General features: G+C 42.3%; 1 protein-coding gene across 1 annotated transcript in view; it reads left to right on the plus strand.

Moving 5' to 3' along the window:
- Window positions 1-15,863, plus strand: part of PKHD1 (PKHD1 ciliary IPT domain containing fibrocystin/polyductin) — a 1,788,124-nt gene that overhangs the window by 1,326,044 nt on the left and 446,217 nt on the right. The window contains exon 44 of the mRNA XM_085609531.1: window positions 4,537-4,671. Coding sequence (XP_085465657.1) covers window positions 4,537-4,671 — 135 coding nt within the window. The remainder of the gene's footprint in view (window positions 1-4,536; window positions 4,672-15,863) is intronic.

A 15,863-nucleotide genomic window follows, 5' to 3' on the forward strand; every position in this document is an offset into this window, starting at 1 on the left:
TTCTATTTACATAGGTACTGTTGTCTGAAGTCCTTCCTTCTGTCCTGTGGGGCTGTCTATGCCAGTTTGATGCCATTGCTTACTCTCTGTTCTCCTTGAAGGTACATTGCATCACAAACTGCCAAGCAAATGCAATGTCCACATTTGTTGTGGCACAGAGCTTTGTATTGTATTGCATTGTATTGTAATTGCATTTATATAGCGCTTACTACCCCTGACGAGGCGTTGAAGCACTTTTTCGGCAAGTAGCACACTGCTCTGGACCCCAAAAGTATTAGTATAGTGAAATATTAAATTAATTTGAGTAGGGGATATATACGTCTGTTATTTGGATTGAGAATGGTAGTGGGCGCATGCTATCTGTTATCTTGGACAAGGCGGGGGGGGGTGCTTAAATTAAGAAGCTTCCCGCTGCTGGGCGCTGTGGCAAGGGCATAAGGGCATATGCTTACCCTGCCCCGGACATGACAGGGGTATTAATTAAAAGTCCCTTCGCAAATACCTGGCAAGGGAGGGAGGCTGAGGTCTCTAAACATGACTTCCTAAGCAGCCGCGGTCCGTGCAGGTAACAGCGGTGGGGCGGTGGGTGGGGTCAGGGGGGATTTCGATGGACGATGCCAAGGAATAATCAAATAAATAACTAATTTTCCCTCTTCATCGTCCCTCGAAATCCCCCCACCACCCCACCGCTGTTACCTGCACAGACCTCGGCTGTTCCTAAGACATTAGCACAAAAATGATATTACCAATACCCTCCTTTTGAGTTGTCTGCAAAGTATTGATTGTCTAGATTCAGCCTTTGCACTTTGAAAATGTTTAATGTGTAAGAGCCCGTTGAAAGAATCTTTCTTAAAATATCAGTTGCTCCTTCCCTGTAAGAGCATGTCCTAAGCACTGAACACATGATTATTGAAATGGAAAAATATTATGTTGAATTATTTTCAGTTCATATGAAAACAAATTGCTTAATATTGTGGTTTTCACCTTACCACACATTTCATGTAATTTCCAATCCTGCTGGGAATGGTACTTCTGGGTGAACCATGAATCACAGCAGAAACATGATTACAAACTCTGAGCTAATAAACACATTAAATTAAAAAGTGGTATGAGAAATTGGGTTAGTGGTTGACTGGGGTGTTAGCCCTGGTCAAGCAGCAACCACAATACTTGTCAGGGTAAAGCACAAGACAACCCTAAATTAACCTCTGCTCAACCCTATGGTAGCTTGGCACAGAGCATTCAAGCTTAACTTAGAGGAAATGTGTAAATTATTTGTGCAACACTTCAAACAGTAACAAAGTGAAAAACACCACACTAAGTTAAAAAAAAATCGAGTAAACTTTAATACATAAAAAAGACTAAAATGACTCAAATCAAATCATTAGAATAGTCCTAAATTTTTAAAGATTTTAGTAAAAATAGCGCCAAAAAGCACAAAGCAGCAAGTCAGGATATCTGGTTGTGCTGGACCGGGTGAAAGTCACACTTTCGAGCTGACTACGATTGAGCGCAGGTTGGCTACAGTCAACAGATTAGGCCCGCTGAAGGTTAGCTTCTCAAATCTGTGCCAAGAGTCCCATTCACGATGGAGGGAGCCACGAGGAGCAGGGAGTCGTGTGCAGCTGCCGGCGTAGAGGGAAGAGAAGGTATGATGCTGCAGGTAGACGTTGCTTGACCCAGAGAACTTGGAATAAGTATCTGAGAGGGGCAGAGTCTCCCAGATCTGCTGCTTGAAACTTAAGAAAGCAAGTCGTTGCCATGCTGAGAAGTTGGGGTGCAAATTCTAAGGACTGCACCAGCTGAAACTACAGCCCTGTGGATTACCTTGCTATAAAAGAACTAAAGAGTGGACTCCCTGCAAGCTACAGGTTAACAGAGCTCCCCTGGAACATCACCACCAAGGATCCTCAACCCGGAGAACTACCAGTTGATTTGTAAGGGTTTTGTCCAAGTGGATTGTGGGAACTGAAGTCCTCAACTTTCAAGGACCATCTTGGAGTTTCCAGACACTTGGAGTGAGTTTGAGACACTTTGGGACCCTTTGGGGAACTTCAGGAAGAAGTTCCAGAAGTTTGGAGAACTTTGGAAAAAAATTCCATAGGGGGACCGACTCAACCTGGCCAGCCAAGCCGCCTGCCTTCAACTGCGAGCCGGCCAAAATATCCAGGTTCGTCCTGCTGAAAGCTCCGTAGGTCCGACTTCCAGAGTTTGACGGGGAGTAGAAGAAATCCGAGGCCGGCGAACCCTCACTGAATCCGGCCTGGTGAAGAGCATCGAGGGACCCAATGAGAAAAAGCTCCAGAAACGTTTCTAAGTCTGAGCCATATACTATGTTAGTGGCCTTATTTTCCCCTACCAATAATGCACTTTCCAACAATGCCTATCAACTTTTTTCTATTTCAAACAAGATTTAAAAAATGAAACACTGGAGCGTATAAATACTAATCAGACTTTTTGGAAAACACCTCTGTCCTTTTTCAAATGGGGTACTAACCCAAGAGATCTCTTTTTCCACACTAGACTTTAAAAGAAGTACACATCTGAACTCAGAGAAAGCATCTGGGGTCTTCCACCAGTCATTGCCGACAACCCTTGCGGCCCATTGACTACGCACCGAAAAGAAATTGACTTTGTTAACAATGTAATTTGGCAAGTGAGGTCATTCACGATCGGCAAAATTGACAATGTGGAATACATAATTGGTTGTAGTGCTTAATTTGAGCCGGTGGTTTCCAGTGCTCAGCAACAGCACTTAATTATCAACACCAGCGTTTTTTATGAGCACCAGTTCACACATTCATTTACAGGGCGATTAAGTGGTTTTCGCAGAATCACATGATGTTGAGCTGACGCCGAGACTCGTACTTGGTTGCCCAGCTCTGAAGTCGGCAGCTCTGGCTATTATGCTACATCCTCTCCCCACTTTTTCAGTTAGTAGTTGGTTCTTTTTTAGGCAGCACTAACAGGAGAAATGGGCTGGTCCAAGCTGCCTCCTGACGAGACTCCCGGCACTTACTTTTTTACAGATTAATCACTGATTGGTTGCTACATGGGGATGACCATGTGCAAGGTCAAGATCAGGATTAGTGAACACAGGACAGTAAAACACGTATGAAAACACTTTGTGGAACTTGAACACACTTCTAAAGATCTGACGTGTCATTATGGAAAAATGTATGACTCGGGTGAAACAACAGTGTGTTAGCTGTAAGTGATAGCTGTTAGGTGTGCTTTATCCAGTAGGGCGTCCTGCTTCATGAACACTGACACATGCAATAAATATTATAAAATCTCTGAAAATGTTGTTAGATGCATTGACTTTAATTTCATTCCCGACCTTACCTCATCAGGAGACTATGTGAGTGAAAATGGTAAAACCTAGTTTGAAATTTGAATATGTAATGCTATATTGCATGTGTGCTAAAGTTGTGGAGTTGTGCAATAGTGCAATTGTATCTAATTGTCATAAAGGCTACAAAACTGTGAATTCAAATAACTTGATCAAAAAATAAAATATCTTGCATAATTGCTACTACAAATCCCCTTAGTCTAATTCCCTAGTGCTTATCTCACCTCCCTCCCTGTGGCCTTGAATATTTAAAAAAATGAATTATATCAAATTATAACTATTGATTTTATTGGCACAGATCCATAAACAGCTCGATTCATAAATAATTTTGTTAAACGTTTGTGGGGAAAAAAATAATAATAAACTAATGAAATCATGATAGAAACAATTCAGTTTGTGTCAAAATATTCGATTCACGACATCAACATCAGAATCCTATAAAAAAAAAAGATACACATTTGATGTGCAGTGGGCAAAAGATCCGATTTTAAGAGTTTTTATAAAACGTCCTCAAACTTTGGAGTCTTTGCAGAATGCACAGTTTGTCAGCGTCACACTACTTTTATGTTTTTCCAGGTTGCAGGATACACAAAATGGCTGTCTTGGGATACTTAATATTTTTGTGGGGCAGCAAGTACGGATATAACTGCTGTATTCTTATGAGATTTAGCCTTTAAATTATGTTTAATACAAGAAACCACTTCTTAATCACGATTTAAGGCTAGCGCAGCACATTTTCAATTGGATGTGGAAACAACCAATCAGCGAGTCCTCCTGTCAGAACATAAACACTAGGCCTTGCTTGCTGTAAATTGTGAATAAACGGGTTTAAGGACTGTGGCTGATCTAATTCTTGAAAGCGATTTCAGCTGAAGCGGGAGCATTGACACGAGCTCATAGCAGCATTAAATACAATTAGTCCAGGATAAGAGCATAAAGACAAGCTAATAACAAGTAATCCGCATTATTTACAGATCCTGCTTCGCCCTCTTGCCAAGCTCCCGAGGCATTTTGTAACAAATTACACAAGGCCTTACTCATTTATTGGAGCCCTATTTGTGTCTGTTATTCATGGCTGGAGGCTCTTCCTAAAATGTTGTCCCCGACATGCTTGTTTTAGAAACCAGCAAGTCAACACCAAAAATGTTTAAATTGACTTAAATGTTTGTACTTTTATGTTTCAGATCCATAGAAGTTCCAATCTTCAGCTGCAAGATTTCCAGATCTTCTCCTGCGCTGACTTTGGAATTGATATCACAGAAAGTTTGGGAAACACTTCTCTGGTTGACAGTTTATTGCTCGGCCGCTCCACTGCCAAGGTAGGCAGGCGCTCTCTAATAAAACCATCGCCCCATTCCCTCGTGTGCTCTTGTGCAGGTCGCACAGCAGGCGCTCAGGTGTCAGGCACGATATTAAGAGAGAAAGGAAAGGGGGGGAAATACATTTTCGCCTTCCTGCCTTTACAGCTCACATTAAATAGCCAGAAAAACAAAGTTCCCTTTGGCATCAAATTATATGACATTGGTGGCCAAGTCGCAAGGATGATGTCTCAATCCGCAAGCATGTTTAATAATGGAAACGCACGCCTCTTATTGGTTCCAGAAAGAAGAACATGGTATGTTTTCTGTCCTAGGGGTGAAAGTGGGTGGCAGAGACCGGATTTCATCACTTCCCAAGCATCTGGAGAGTCGCATGAAAATAGTATCCCTGGAGGGCAAGTGTATCCTGCATTTGAGCGACAGCTGATTGGATCACAACAGGGTTCCTGTTCTATACGATTGCACACTTCTGCACAAAATAAGTCTCTTTTTAAATAAGACCTCCAACTTAAATATTTCCAAAAGGCCAACAAATGAATAGATCCATGTGAAATATATATTGACTGTAAATTTTATTCGAGCAGATATTCACGCTAATTATCAACGAAGAATGGGACCATGCGACTAATAATGTGGCCACCTACGAACATTGTGTTTTTTTTCAAGTGTGCAAATAACACCTTTTTTAACCGTAGATTCATATTTTGTGTTGATAAACAGTGTTTTGAAACGTGCACTTGTATTCGCCACATGTGAGAATACACCAGTGTAGTGGTGTACTGCTTCTAAGCAGAAGTGCTTAAAGGGGTATATTCAGGGTGTTACAGAACAGGGATTCGTGCCTCCATATTTAGTTTGTAGGAATTCACAAGTCTTGGCATGCACATCCACATCATGAAGTCAGTTGTACCCTTAATCGTGTCAGTGGCATGCGTAAATAGCTATCCAGGGCAGGAATGTGGAGGGGACAACCCCAAAATTAGTGGGGTGTATGAACGAATGTGTCTTTATGGGGAAACTATTTTAATGTAGTGAAACAAAAAAACTTAAACGTTAGCAAGTACAATTGCACTCAAGATTCACTACAAACATGTGTAAATATATACTTGCTACTTTTACGTATAGAATGTTTCCATTTAAGTAACTTGATATTTTAATGAAATCCACAACTACTCTGCGCTGTCACAACTTCTGAAGAGTTCTCCTTAAACTTTCTGAGAAGTCCAAGAGGTTGGGAATTTGCCACAGATGTAGACACTTTTCAATTGACTGCACAGCAGTGATATTACATGAATTGGGTGCATTTGTATCTGCGTTTTCTTAGACCACTTCATTCCCTAGTATTGACCTTTTGGTCCTATACTAGCAAATGAATCAAGTAGCTATGTGTGAACACAAAATATATGTAGTACAAAGTTATGACTTCAAGCTTTTCTTATGTGTAGGTCAGCAGAATGCAAGCACAGGAGAGGTGTGGCTCTCAGTACATGGAGTGACAAACTCTCCTGTGTTCTGTCGTCTGCCCTGAATCTTCCTGTAATGCTGTCAAGTCAAGTCAAAAGATACTTTATTTCGAATTTAGTATATAAATTCATAAAAAGTCACATACATACAAAATTAAAAATCACAGACCAATTAAAAAGAAGTAAAGCTCCATTGACGGTTTAGCAATCCATATCCGCTCTTGATTTCATAGTAGATTTTAAAAAACGGACAATAAAATATATACAGTCCATATGCAATAATTGTAAGAACATTAAAGCAGGTTTAACCTGGGTAAACTTCATTTTCTTCAACATTGGTGTCAGGTAAGTTTTCCTTGGGACGGAGTAAAAGTTGCAAAAAAACATAAAATGTATTAAATTTTGTGGAGACTGCCCATCACACCCACATACCGGTAACATCTGTCCCCGGTGACCCATTTTAGGTCTAGCCAGTAGAAGATGAAATGTATTGCATCTAAATCTGGTTAATAAAAATTTTTCATGGGTTGTAAGAGTAGACATTAGGTAGGGTTCAGCAGTGTGGGTGGTTATTAAGGCGATATGTGATCGGACACTGGGTTTAATAAGCTCAATCTCTTCCCTTTCCTGTATCCTATAATTCAAAAAGAGGGATTTAACCAATTGAACATCCTTTTTGTGGATCTCTTCAGGCTTGGAGAACAAGGAACCCCTTCCTATTGATTCGAGTCCCTGTTTAATATAAGAAAACCACGGGATCCGTGCCTTGTTCTCCAAAGCCAGACAATCCCTAAGTATTTCATGGGTCAAGGGTATGTCTTGGTTGAGCCAGCATTGTAGCCAGAAAGTCATGGGGCTCATTGCTATCTGGTCGGCTATATAAGATACTCCTAGTTCTTCGTGGACCACCAAGTTAGAAGTACTTGATGGGACACATAGGAGTCTTTTTAGGAACTTATTTTCCTCGACCTGTATGGGGTTTATCTCAGCACGTCCCCATAACTCGCTACCGTAGGTAGCTATGGCAACGCTTTTTGCTCTATATACATTGAGCATAGCCCCTGTTGGTTTCTGCCCTATTTTGGAGGCAAAGTTAAAGATTGCTGCATTTGCCCGCGCCATCTCCCCCCTTTTTTTGTGTATGACGGCATCCCACTTTAATTTGTCATCAAATAAGACTCCCAAATAAGAGAACGCCTTAGTATTGGGTATTAGATCTCCCCCTGTTTTAAAAATAAAAGTCCTCCCTGGTCGTTTGCCCAAGCTCATAATATAGGACTTTGTACTGTTTATCTTCAAGTCTAGCTTGGTCATAAACCCATGGAAGGAATTTAGTAGGGTCTGAAGCCCAATTTCAGTTCTAGACAAAAGTACAGCATCATCCGCGTACAGCAGGACAGGGATACCCCTTCCCGCTGCACGCGGAAAATCTGCACCAGTTTCTACCAGGGTCCTCTCAAGATCATTGATATAAAAATTAAATAAAAACGGAGCCATAATACATCCCTGCCTAACGTCTTTCCTGATGGGAAAGTCAGTTGTGACCTTTAAGTCCTTCCCGTACCTAACATTTGCTCGTGTTGAAGAATGCAGATCCCGTAAAAAGTTGATCAGCCCCACGTCAACCCCTCTCGCCTCCATGGCCAACCAAAGCTTCGATCTATTGACACAATCAAAAGCTGATGAGAGGTCCATGAAGGCGAGATGGAGCGAACCAGGTTTCACCACAGTATATTTGTTGAGTAATAAGTACAGGTTAAGACACTGTGTAGTGGTCGAGCGTCCTACGTGAAAACCGTACTGGCAATCTGTTAAAATCTTGTTTTCAACCGCCCAATCCTTCAGCCTGGTTAGAATGGCACGCCCCATTACCTTCACGACCGAGTCTATAAGTAATATTGGTCTACAGCAACACGTGTCGTTTCTGTCCCCTTTTTTAAATACCGGCACTATGGTAGACAATGCCCAGCTTTTTAAACAGCCTTCTGAGGCTGCCGCATTAAATACCGGGCAAAGAATAGCTGCCCAAAAGTGGGGATCTGATTTATATAGGTCTGGGGGGATCCCATCAGGCCCCGGAGCTTTATTACTGGTCAGGCCCTTTATTCCATCCAAAATCTCCAATTCAGTAAATGTTATGGCGGACGTGGCTCTAGAGCTCACTCTACTATCATTGAGATCAATCGGGCAATCAAACATTATTTTAAAATGATTGATCCAGTCACTTTCTCTAATGTGAGCCACCAGTCCATCGCCTCCCACTTGTTGAAATAAGGGACCATTTACAATCTTCCAAAATCTTGTACTATCTTTTAGATTGCTGCTATCTACTAATTCTTCCCAGGCCTCTTCTTTTAATGAGGATTTACGTAATGCTAGGGTATCCCTGTACGACCTTCTCAGAATACGTACCGCTACAGGGTCTCTGTTTTTTTTTGTAAGTGCTTCTTTTAGTAGTTTAGCAGCTTTTGAGCAGTTTTTATCAAACCATTTGGGGCCATGATTACCATTTTGTCCAGAACTTGTTAACAATAGTTCAGATATTTTTGTGGATAAATTGGCAAAAGCGTCTAAGATGGATCTAGCCATTGTTCCTATGGTTTTACAAGTGTCTATTTCTTCCAGGCAATGGATCTTTACGTTTTCATTGAAAATGCTGGGCGATATTTGGGTCCACTTTAACCTCCTTTTCCCATCAGTGGGTCTTAATACTCCTATGGTTGATTTAGAACCTGTAGAATCAGACAGTGTACCACCAAGGTAAATTGACAGCAGATTATGATCGCTGAATTCATTGGTTAAAATGATAAAGTCCCCTAAGTGGGGAATTAAAGCAGATGAAATTAAAATATAATCAATAAAAGTACCAGTCCCTTTACATATAAAGGTTGGGATGGTATACAGTGTGGACAGGTTCATATGAGACATAACTGACCCCATATCAAATTCCCACAGCAAGTCATTTAGTTCCTCACCATGTGCTGTGTGCTCATAGTGTAAGCCAGATATTAGTGGGCAGCCTAAATTTGCTAGACAAGTGGTAGAGGGATTCCCACATGGGTGGATATTAAAATCCCCTGTGATGATCAGACTGTGTAGGATATTGGCCATATATTTTCTTATAAATGTGGCCAGGGACTTGATATTACCTCCTTCTTCTACTGTAGAAGGGGAATTGTAAAAATGTATTATCCCCCATTCTACATGTCCCTTCCTTAGAGTGATTGCTAAAATTCCGGGATGGGGGTGGGTAATCAGGCGCACCTCACATTTAATGTCTAATGAGACATATGTTGCGAGACCTCCCTTGGGCCTGCCACTGGCCGAAGGAGAGGCCGATACAAAGAAGGCCTGATAACCATCTAAATAATAGTTATTATCCATATCCCATGTTTCCTGCAAGTTTATAATCCTATACTGGGTAACAAACGCAATCCAGCGAGGATCATTACTCTTCCTGGCCAACCCAGCAATATTCCAGGATAGAATGTTCTTTCTATGGGTCAAAAAATTATCAGTTACATTATCTATACTTTGAGCCTGTATGGGGATTTGGGAGTCTATTTTACCTGGAGCCTGAGAAGTTAGTCAGTCGCCCTCATCGATATCTGACAGAGGCTGAAATCTATTCCTTACCTCTAATCCTTGAGGAAAAGGGGGGTTAACCCTGTTCCTCAAATGTGGAGGTCGAGTATTTGATTGGCAAGAAAGATTCTGTCTTGTGATGTCCCTTAAGTATGTGAAATCTTTGCTATTATTATCAACTCTGTGTGGCCAGGGTTCCTGGGGATAAAAGTATCTAAGGGACAAAATCACTATATTAGAGCCGGAACCCGGGTAGCCCATTTGAAATTCCTGTAGAATTTTTTTGGCAGTATGTGGGTTATCAAAGTTCACAACAATACAATCACCATTATGAGGTTTAGTCCTTTTGCCGATCCATTTAATTCTGCGGGCCATAATTATGAATCTGTTAACATCCTGTCCCCTATATAAATTGTTAGTAAACCATTGATTCAGTTTATTTTTAAGTTGATCAAAATCTTCTGTGACCCCTTCCTTCAACTGGGGGACATTACTTAGGATCACAGTATAAGGTGCGGACTCCCATGGTAGATCAATCGAGTGGGATCCCTGCAGGTGATAATCGGGAGATGTCCGTTCCTGGTTGATCATAAAATTATCAATGGTACTATAGTGTTTGTTAGATTCCTGTGGTCCCTGAATAGGTCTAGATTCAGTCAATGAAGGAGGCTGAACGGCTATAGTGGTTGGAACCTCACTTCTCGCTACTGAGTCAACGTTGTGAGCCTTAGAATTGCCGCTTGAAGATACCTCTGCTCTGGTGTTTTGTACAATGTCTGCTCTGCTATCAGGTTTCCCCCCACTGTTCCTTTCTATGGTTGCTAATCTGTCCTCTATACTTGTAAGCTTTTTTAAGATCGGATCCAAAAGCTTTTGCAGTAGCCTTTCTAGAATTTCTGAATAGCCCTCGTATGCCTGATTACCCTCGATGACTTTCTTAGTTACCTGTCCCGCCCCGATATTGTTGGCAAGGTCAGTAATTTCAGGGGTTTGGGCATTAACTGTTACCCCACCCTCGTTTCCATGTGCACCCACTGGCTTGTGTTCCCTTTTTCCCTTCTTTCTGGGGTTTGGTGCCTTGATTGTTTTATTTTGCCCTGTTTTCCCCTGGTAATCATCCCTTTATCCACGATTGCTACTTCCTCAACCACAGGTATATCCGTCTCCTCAATGGTCTGAGAAAGCGATATATTAAACGAGGACCCCTCAGTGGCACCTAGATCTGGTAATAAGAGGAGTTCCGGTATAGCTGATAGCCTGTTCGTAGAGTTAAGGGGTTCTAAAGAAAGTCTGCGTTCTGTATCCAGGATCTCTTGAGTCAGTACTGAGTTAGCCCTTGATAAAAACGCATCCAAGGTACCCACCACCCTATTACCCAAAGTACCCTTGGCTTTGTTCATTTTGGTTACAGGAGGGGAATATTTCAAACAACGTGGCTTTTAGGGTACAGAAATGAGCAATATATGGGCAGACAATCCAGCACAAGTGAGAACAGTACCTTTAATTATTGTTGGGTCTCTTCAATGGCACTCTTGTGAGACACTCCAGCCAAATAACGTGGCCCAGCCCAGCCTACTCCGGGCTATGACGGGCAAGGACGGGCCCGCCCTTGGCCCGGGCGCTGCCCGGGCGCGTCCCGCGCTGAGGGGGCACCCGGCGGCTTATCAGCTGTTCCGGCCCGCCCGGGTGTCGTCATGCACTGCGCCGGCTCCTTGGCGTGCTGGGTAGTGTAGTGCGGAAGAGCCGTTCCCCTCACGGCGATTCAAGGCAGGTCCAGGAGTAGAGATCTCCCGCTGGTAGAGCCGTTCCCCTCACGGCGAGCCGAAGGCAACAGGCAAGTGACTCAGAGATTCTCCCAGGCGCTGTAATGCTGTCACATGTTTCCCAATACTGGTTGAGCTGAGGTGCAGTTGGGTATATGAAGCCACCATGCATTGATTTAGCAATGAAATTAAATAAATGTGTTACGGAATGGTGTAGCACCACGATTCAAGATGATGGGTGCATTGAGAAGAAATTTGCGATCAGCTGCGGCTGCAGGGGCTTCCTTGAAGAATGAAAATAGGCACTGAAGGACATTTCCTACATGACACTGCAGTGACACGACTCACAACTGTGAGTTAAGTGGAAACTACTTGTTGCAGGATATGTATGTGATCTCCCTGTAACTGGGGTTGTGGAAGTCACGGCTGAACAGTGGCAATAAGAACTCAACCAGTGCCCCCTGGACTTAAAAAGAGAAGGACAATTTGATTATTGCTGTTTGGGTGAACAAGAGGCCTCCAACTATGCCATATCTTCCTCGGAGACTTAAACCTCCATTGGAATGACACAAATGATCCTTTAATCTGCTCCTTTAAGGCTTTCCTCTCTGATCTCAACTTCTCACAGTTATGTAAGTGACCTATTCACAACAAGGGTGACACCCTTGACCTTATCATAGCTAAAGACAATATCATACAGCTGGGTGACATTTTACCCTGTGACTGGTCGGATCATCATCAATTTTCCTTCCACATCCTGGAAAAGGTCTTGTGCAGACAGGACCAACCTCTTAGAGCTAAACAACTGACTTGCAATCTGAGAGACATCAACATCACTGTTTTAACTTCCATCCCAAAGAATAGGCTCCAGCCTCCTCCAAACATGACCAACCTTGACGATCTCTCGGGTCACTACACTAGCACTGTGGCTAATATTTTCGACACTATTGCACCGAAACAACTCAAAAGGATCCAATCAAACTATCCAAATCTTGGTTTAATGGTGCCCTAAATGATGAACGTCGCAAACTGAGGCTCTCAGAGAGGCTTAGGAGAAACACGCCCTCCACCACAAGCCTCTTTCAGCTAATGAAGTTGAAAAGTTCATACAACAAATACATCCGCATGGCTAAAACAGACCATTTCAGAGCTCAGCTGGACGGAGCTAAAAATCATCACGAAGCGCTTTGAAATCATCAAGCAACAAGCAAATCACTCTTCCAACCTTACCTCATCTCCCTTGACCTTGTTTCCGAGTGGTGAGGACTTCTCAGTGCACTTCTCTGAAAAAACAAGAAAAATTGAACTCGAGCTGCAACCTGACACTCCCATTTTGCAGCCACGGAACTACTCTGCATCATTAGCTGAGCCGGCAGAACTGGCGGTAGTGTCTTTACCCTTCGGTTATTCTCCCAAAAACAATGCCTCTTGGAATTCCTTTCTCCTGCCAGATGTCATGGAGCTGCTCCACGCTATGGCATCCTTAAAATCTTCCAACCATTTCAGCGATCCACTACCTGCTAAGTTTTATAAAGATCTCATTTTGGCCATTCTCCCTCTTTGGTCCAGGATCATTCGTGAATCTCTTCTGCAGGGGAGGGTACCGGGTTGCCTCAAGTCTGGGCAAGTCACTTCCATCCCCAAGAAACCCCAAACTGATTTATCTGATCCTAACAACTTCCGGCCTATCACAAGCATCATGACTCCAGCTAAATTGCTTGAGAAATGCGTCCACACACAGCTCTGCAACCACATAGAGAAATTTCAGCTCCTTGACCTCTATCAATCGGGTTTCGTAGCAGGGCATAGTACTGAAACTGCACTAACTCACATTGTGGATGATGCCCTGAGTTCCCTTGATCAAAATGTCCCTTGTCTTCTGATCCTTCATGACCTGTCATCAGCATTTGACACCATCAGACATGATAACTTGATTGCTCTTCTTCAACAGAGGATTGGTCTCTCGGGCCCGGTCTTAAATTAGTTTGCCTCTTTCCTACACACCCGCACTCAAAGAACCAATGTTAACCACTCCCTTGCTACCAGTACCCCTGTCATGAATGGAGTTACTCAAGGTTCCGCACTCTCGCCCACTCTTTTCAACCTTTTTATGGAACCGCTCACTGTCATTCTGAACCATTCTAACATTTATTACCACATGTACGCGGATGACACACAACTGTACTTGAAGATTTCCTCTCCAGAGGACATATTAACATTAAACGATGCACTCTCACAAACCCAATTATGGTTAGCCCAGAACCATCTTTTGCTAAATACGCTCAAAACCGAATTCCTTCTGATTTCCCCCTGCAACCACTCTGCACCTACCCTTGTCTGGCTTAAACAACTCACTGCTCTTAACTGCATCCCTCATGTGGTTGACTCAGCTAAATCGTTAGCCATTACCTTGGACAAATACCTAAAGGGCACATCAGTGCAACTATTAGGGGAGCCAACTTTCAACTCAACACCCTGAAGAAAATCAAGCCTTTCCTTCCCCCCTGAAGATATATTGCCGGTAGTACAATCCCTGGTTATCTCTCGACTGGAATATGGTTTGGTGACCCTTGCTGGGCTTCCCAAAGCTAGCCTGGCCCCGCTCAGAGCCACTCTAAACGCTTTGGCCAAGCTCATCAACACAACTTACCATTGTCCCAATTTTTGCGGATAAAACGGATATGCTCTACTGCAGAGGATACGCAGAAGAACTTATCACTCCAACAGCAGATGTATCTTGCCAGGGGTTACCCTACAGAAGTGATTGAATTAGCTAAACAACGCGCATCCAAATTCAATAGAGAGAGTCTCTTAACAAGTAGACCACGAAAACAGACAAACAGACAAGTCTTTGTATCAAAATTCTCCACAGCATCCGGTAAAGTGAAGAACATCATCATCAAAAGATGGGAATTGTTACAGAATGAGCCTGACTTTCACAACATTTTTAAAGAACCCCCAATGTTTGCTTATAAACGTGCAAAAAACATCAAAGAAATCATCAATACTCCCATTAAGCAAGGGAACATTGCCCACAAAGGAATGAGTAAATGTCATAACTGCATTCATTGCAACAACGTTATAACCGGCAATACATTAAACCATCCATGTACTGGAGAAATCATCAGACTTCACCATAATTCTGATTGCAATTCAAATAAACTCATCTACTACATCAAATGTCCATGTGGCAAGTTGTATGTGGGCAAAACCGAAAGAAAAATTAAAACCCGGATTTCTGAGCACAAAAGTACAATCAGAACACTCAACAAACACAGCAGCTTGGCCATGCATTGGAATGAAGAGAAGCACAGTATCGCCCAACTCAGATTCTCTGTCCTAGAAAGAGTAGAGCAACGTCAAGATACAGATCTGACCAGAAGTCTCCTACAGAGGGAAACCTATTGGATTAAGCGTTTGGACACCTTAATGGAGAAAGGCATTAATGACAAAATAGACTATGCTTGTTATTTATGATGTATTTGTGTCAAAGGTTTTTTTGTATCAGGATAGGACTGCACATTCATATATACCTATGTGATCAACCTTTTTTCTTGGGTTAGATTACCCTGACCAGTGACCCTCACCAACACACGTTTTATTTTTTCCGGTCATTCCGACTATTTTTTAACGTTTTTAAATTTTTCACCATTTTTCTCATGTCCGGGTTCATTTTCCGCTCTCTTTCAAGATGGCGGCACCATTCATCCAGCCACCTTGTTTTAAATTTTTTTTTTTTTTTTTTCAGTAGCACAGTATGCACGCGAGTATTACCTCCACCTTGATTCAGGCTTTTGCGCTTTGTCATGTCGTTTATTTTTATAGTGGAACCAGTTTTACCTTTGATGATAGTCCATGTATCATTAGTCACTTTTTTGAGATAGTTCCTCCCATTTTGAGTAAGGTATCGTTGTTCAGTCACCTTTTTTATGTCTAAACATGCTCTGATTTAAGCGCATGCTCCCAACATACCGCCATGATTTTCACCTGGTGATTTTTTGAGCCAGCAGTCGAACAGGTTCTTTTCATTGAATCGACCACGTTGTACTGTGTCGGTAAGATTTCTCATTTTGAATTTTCTCTTCATTTCTCTTGCCAGTTTCTTTCTCTACGTTCAGAGACGACATTCCAGTGTGTTCTGTTTTCAGGTTGATTCATTCGTTTTGAAAAGCGGTTGTTTATTGCCCAACAAGGTAACAGTCTCTCTGAGTTTTTTCGGCTTCTTTCACCGTCTACACAACTTTATTTAAACATTCTTGGTGATGGTCATTTTGGGTCATTATGCGGTCACTCAACTTATTCACTTAGTTGTTTCAGCTTGGAATGTTGTTATGAATTTCTGAGTTTGATCATGTATTTGCAAACTGATGTTTTTGCCATC

This window comes from Triturus cristatus, chromosome 6 (genome assembly GCF_964204655.1).
Source record: "Triturus cristatus chromosome 6, aTriCri1.1, whole genome shotgun sequence".
NCBI lineage: Eukaryota > Metazoa > Chordata > Amphibia > Caudata > Salamandridae > Triturus > Triturus cristatus.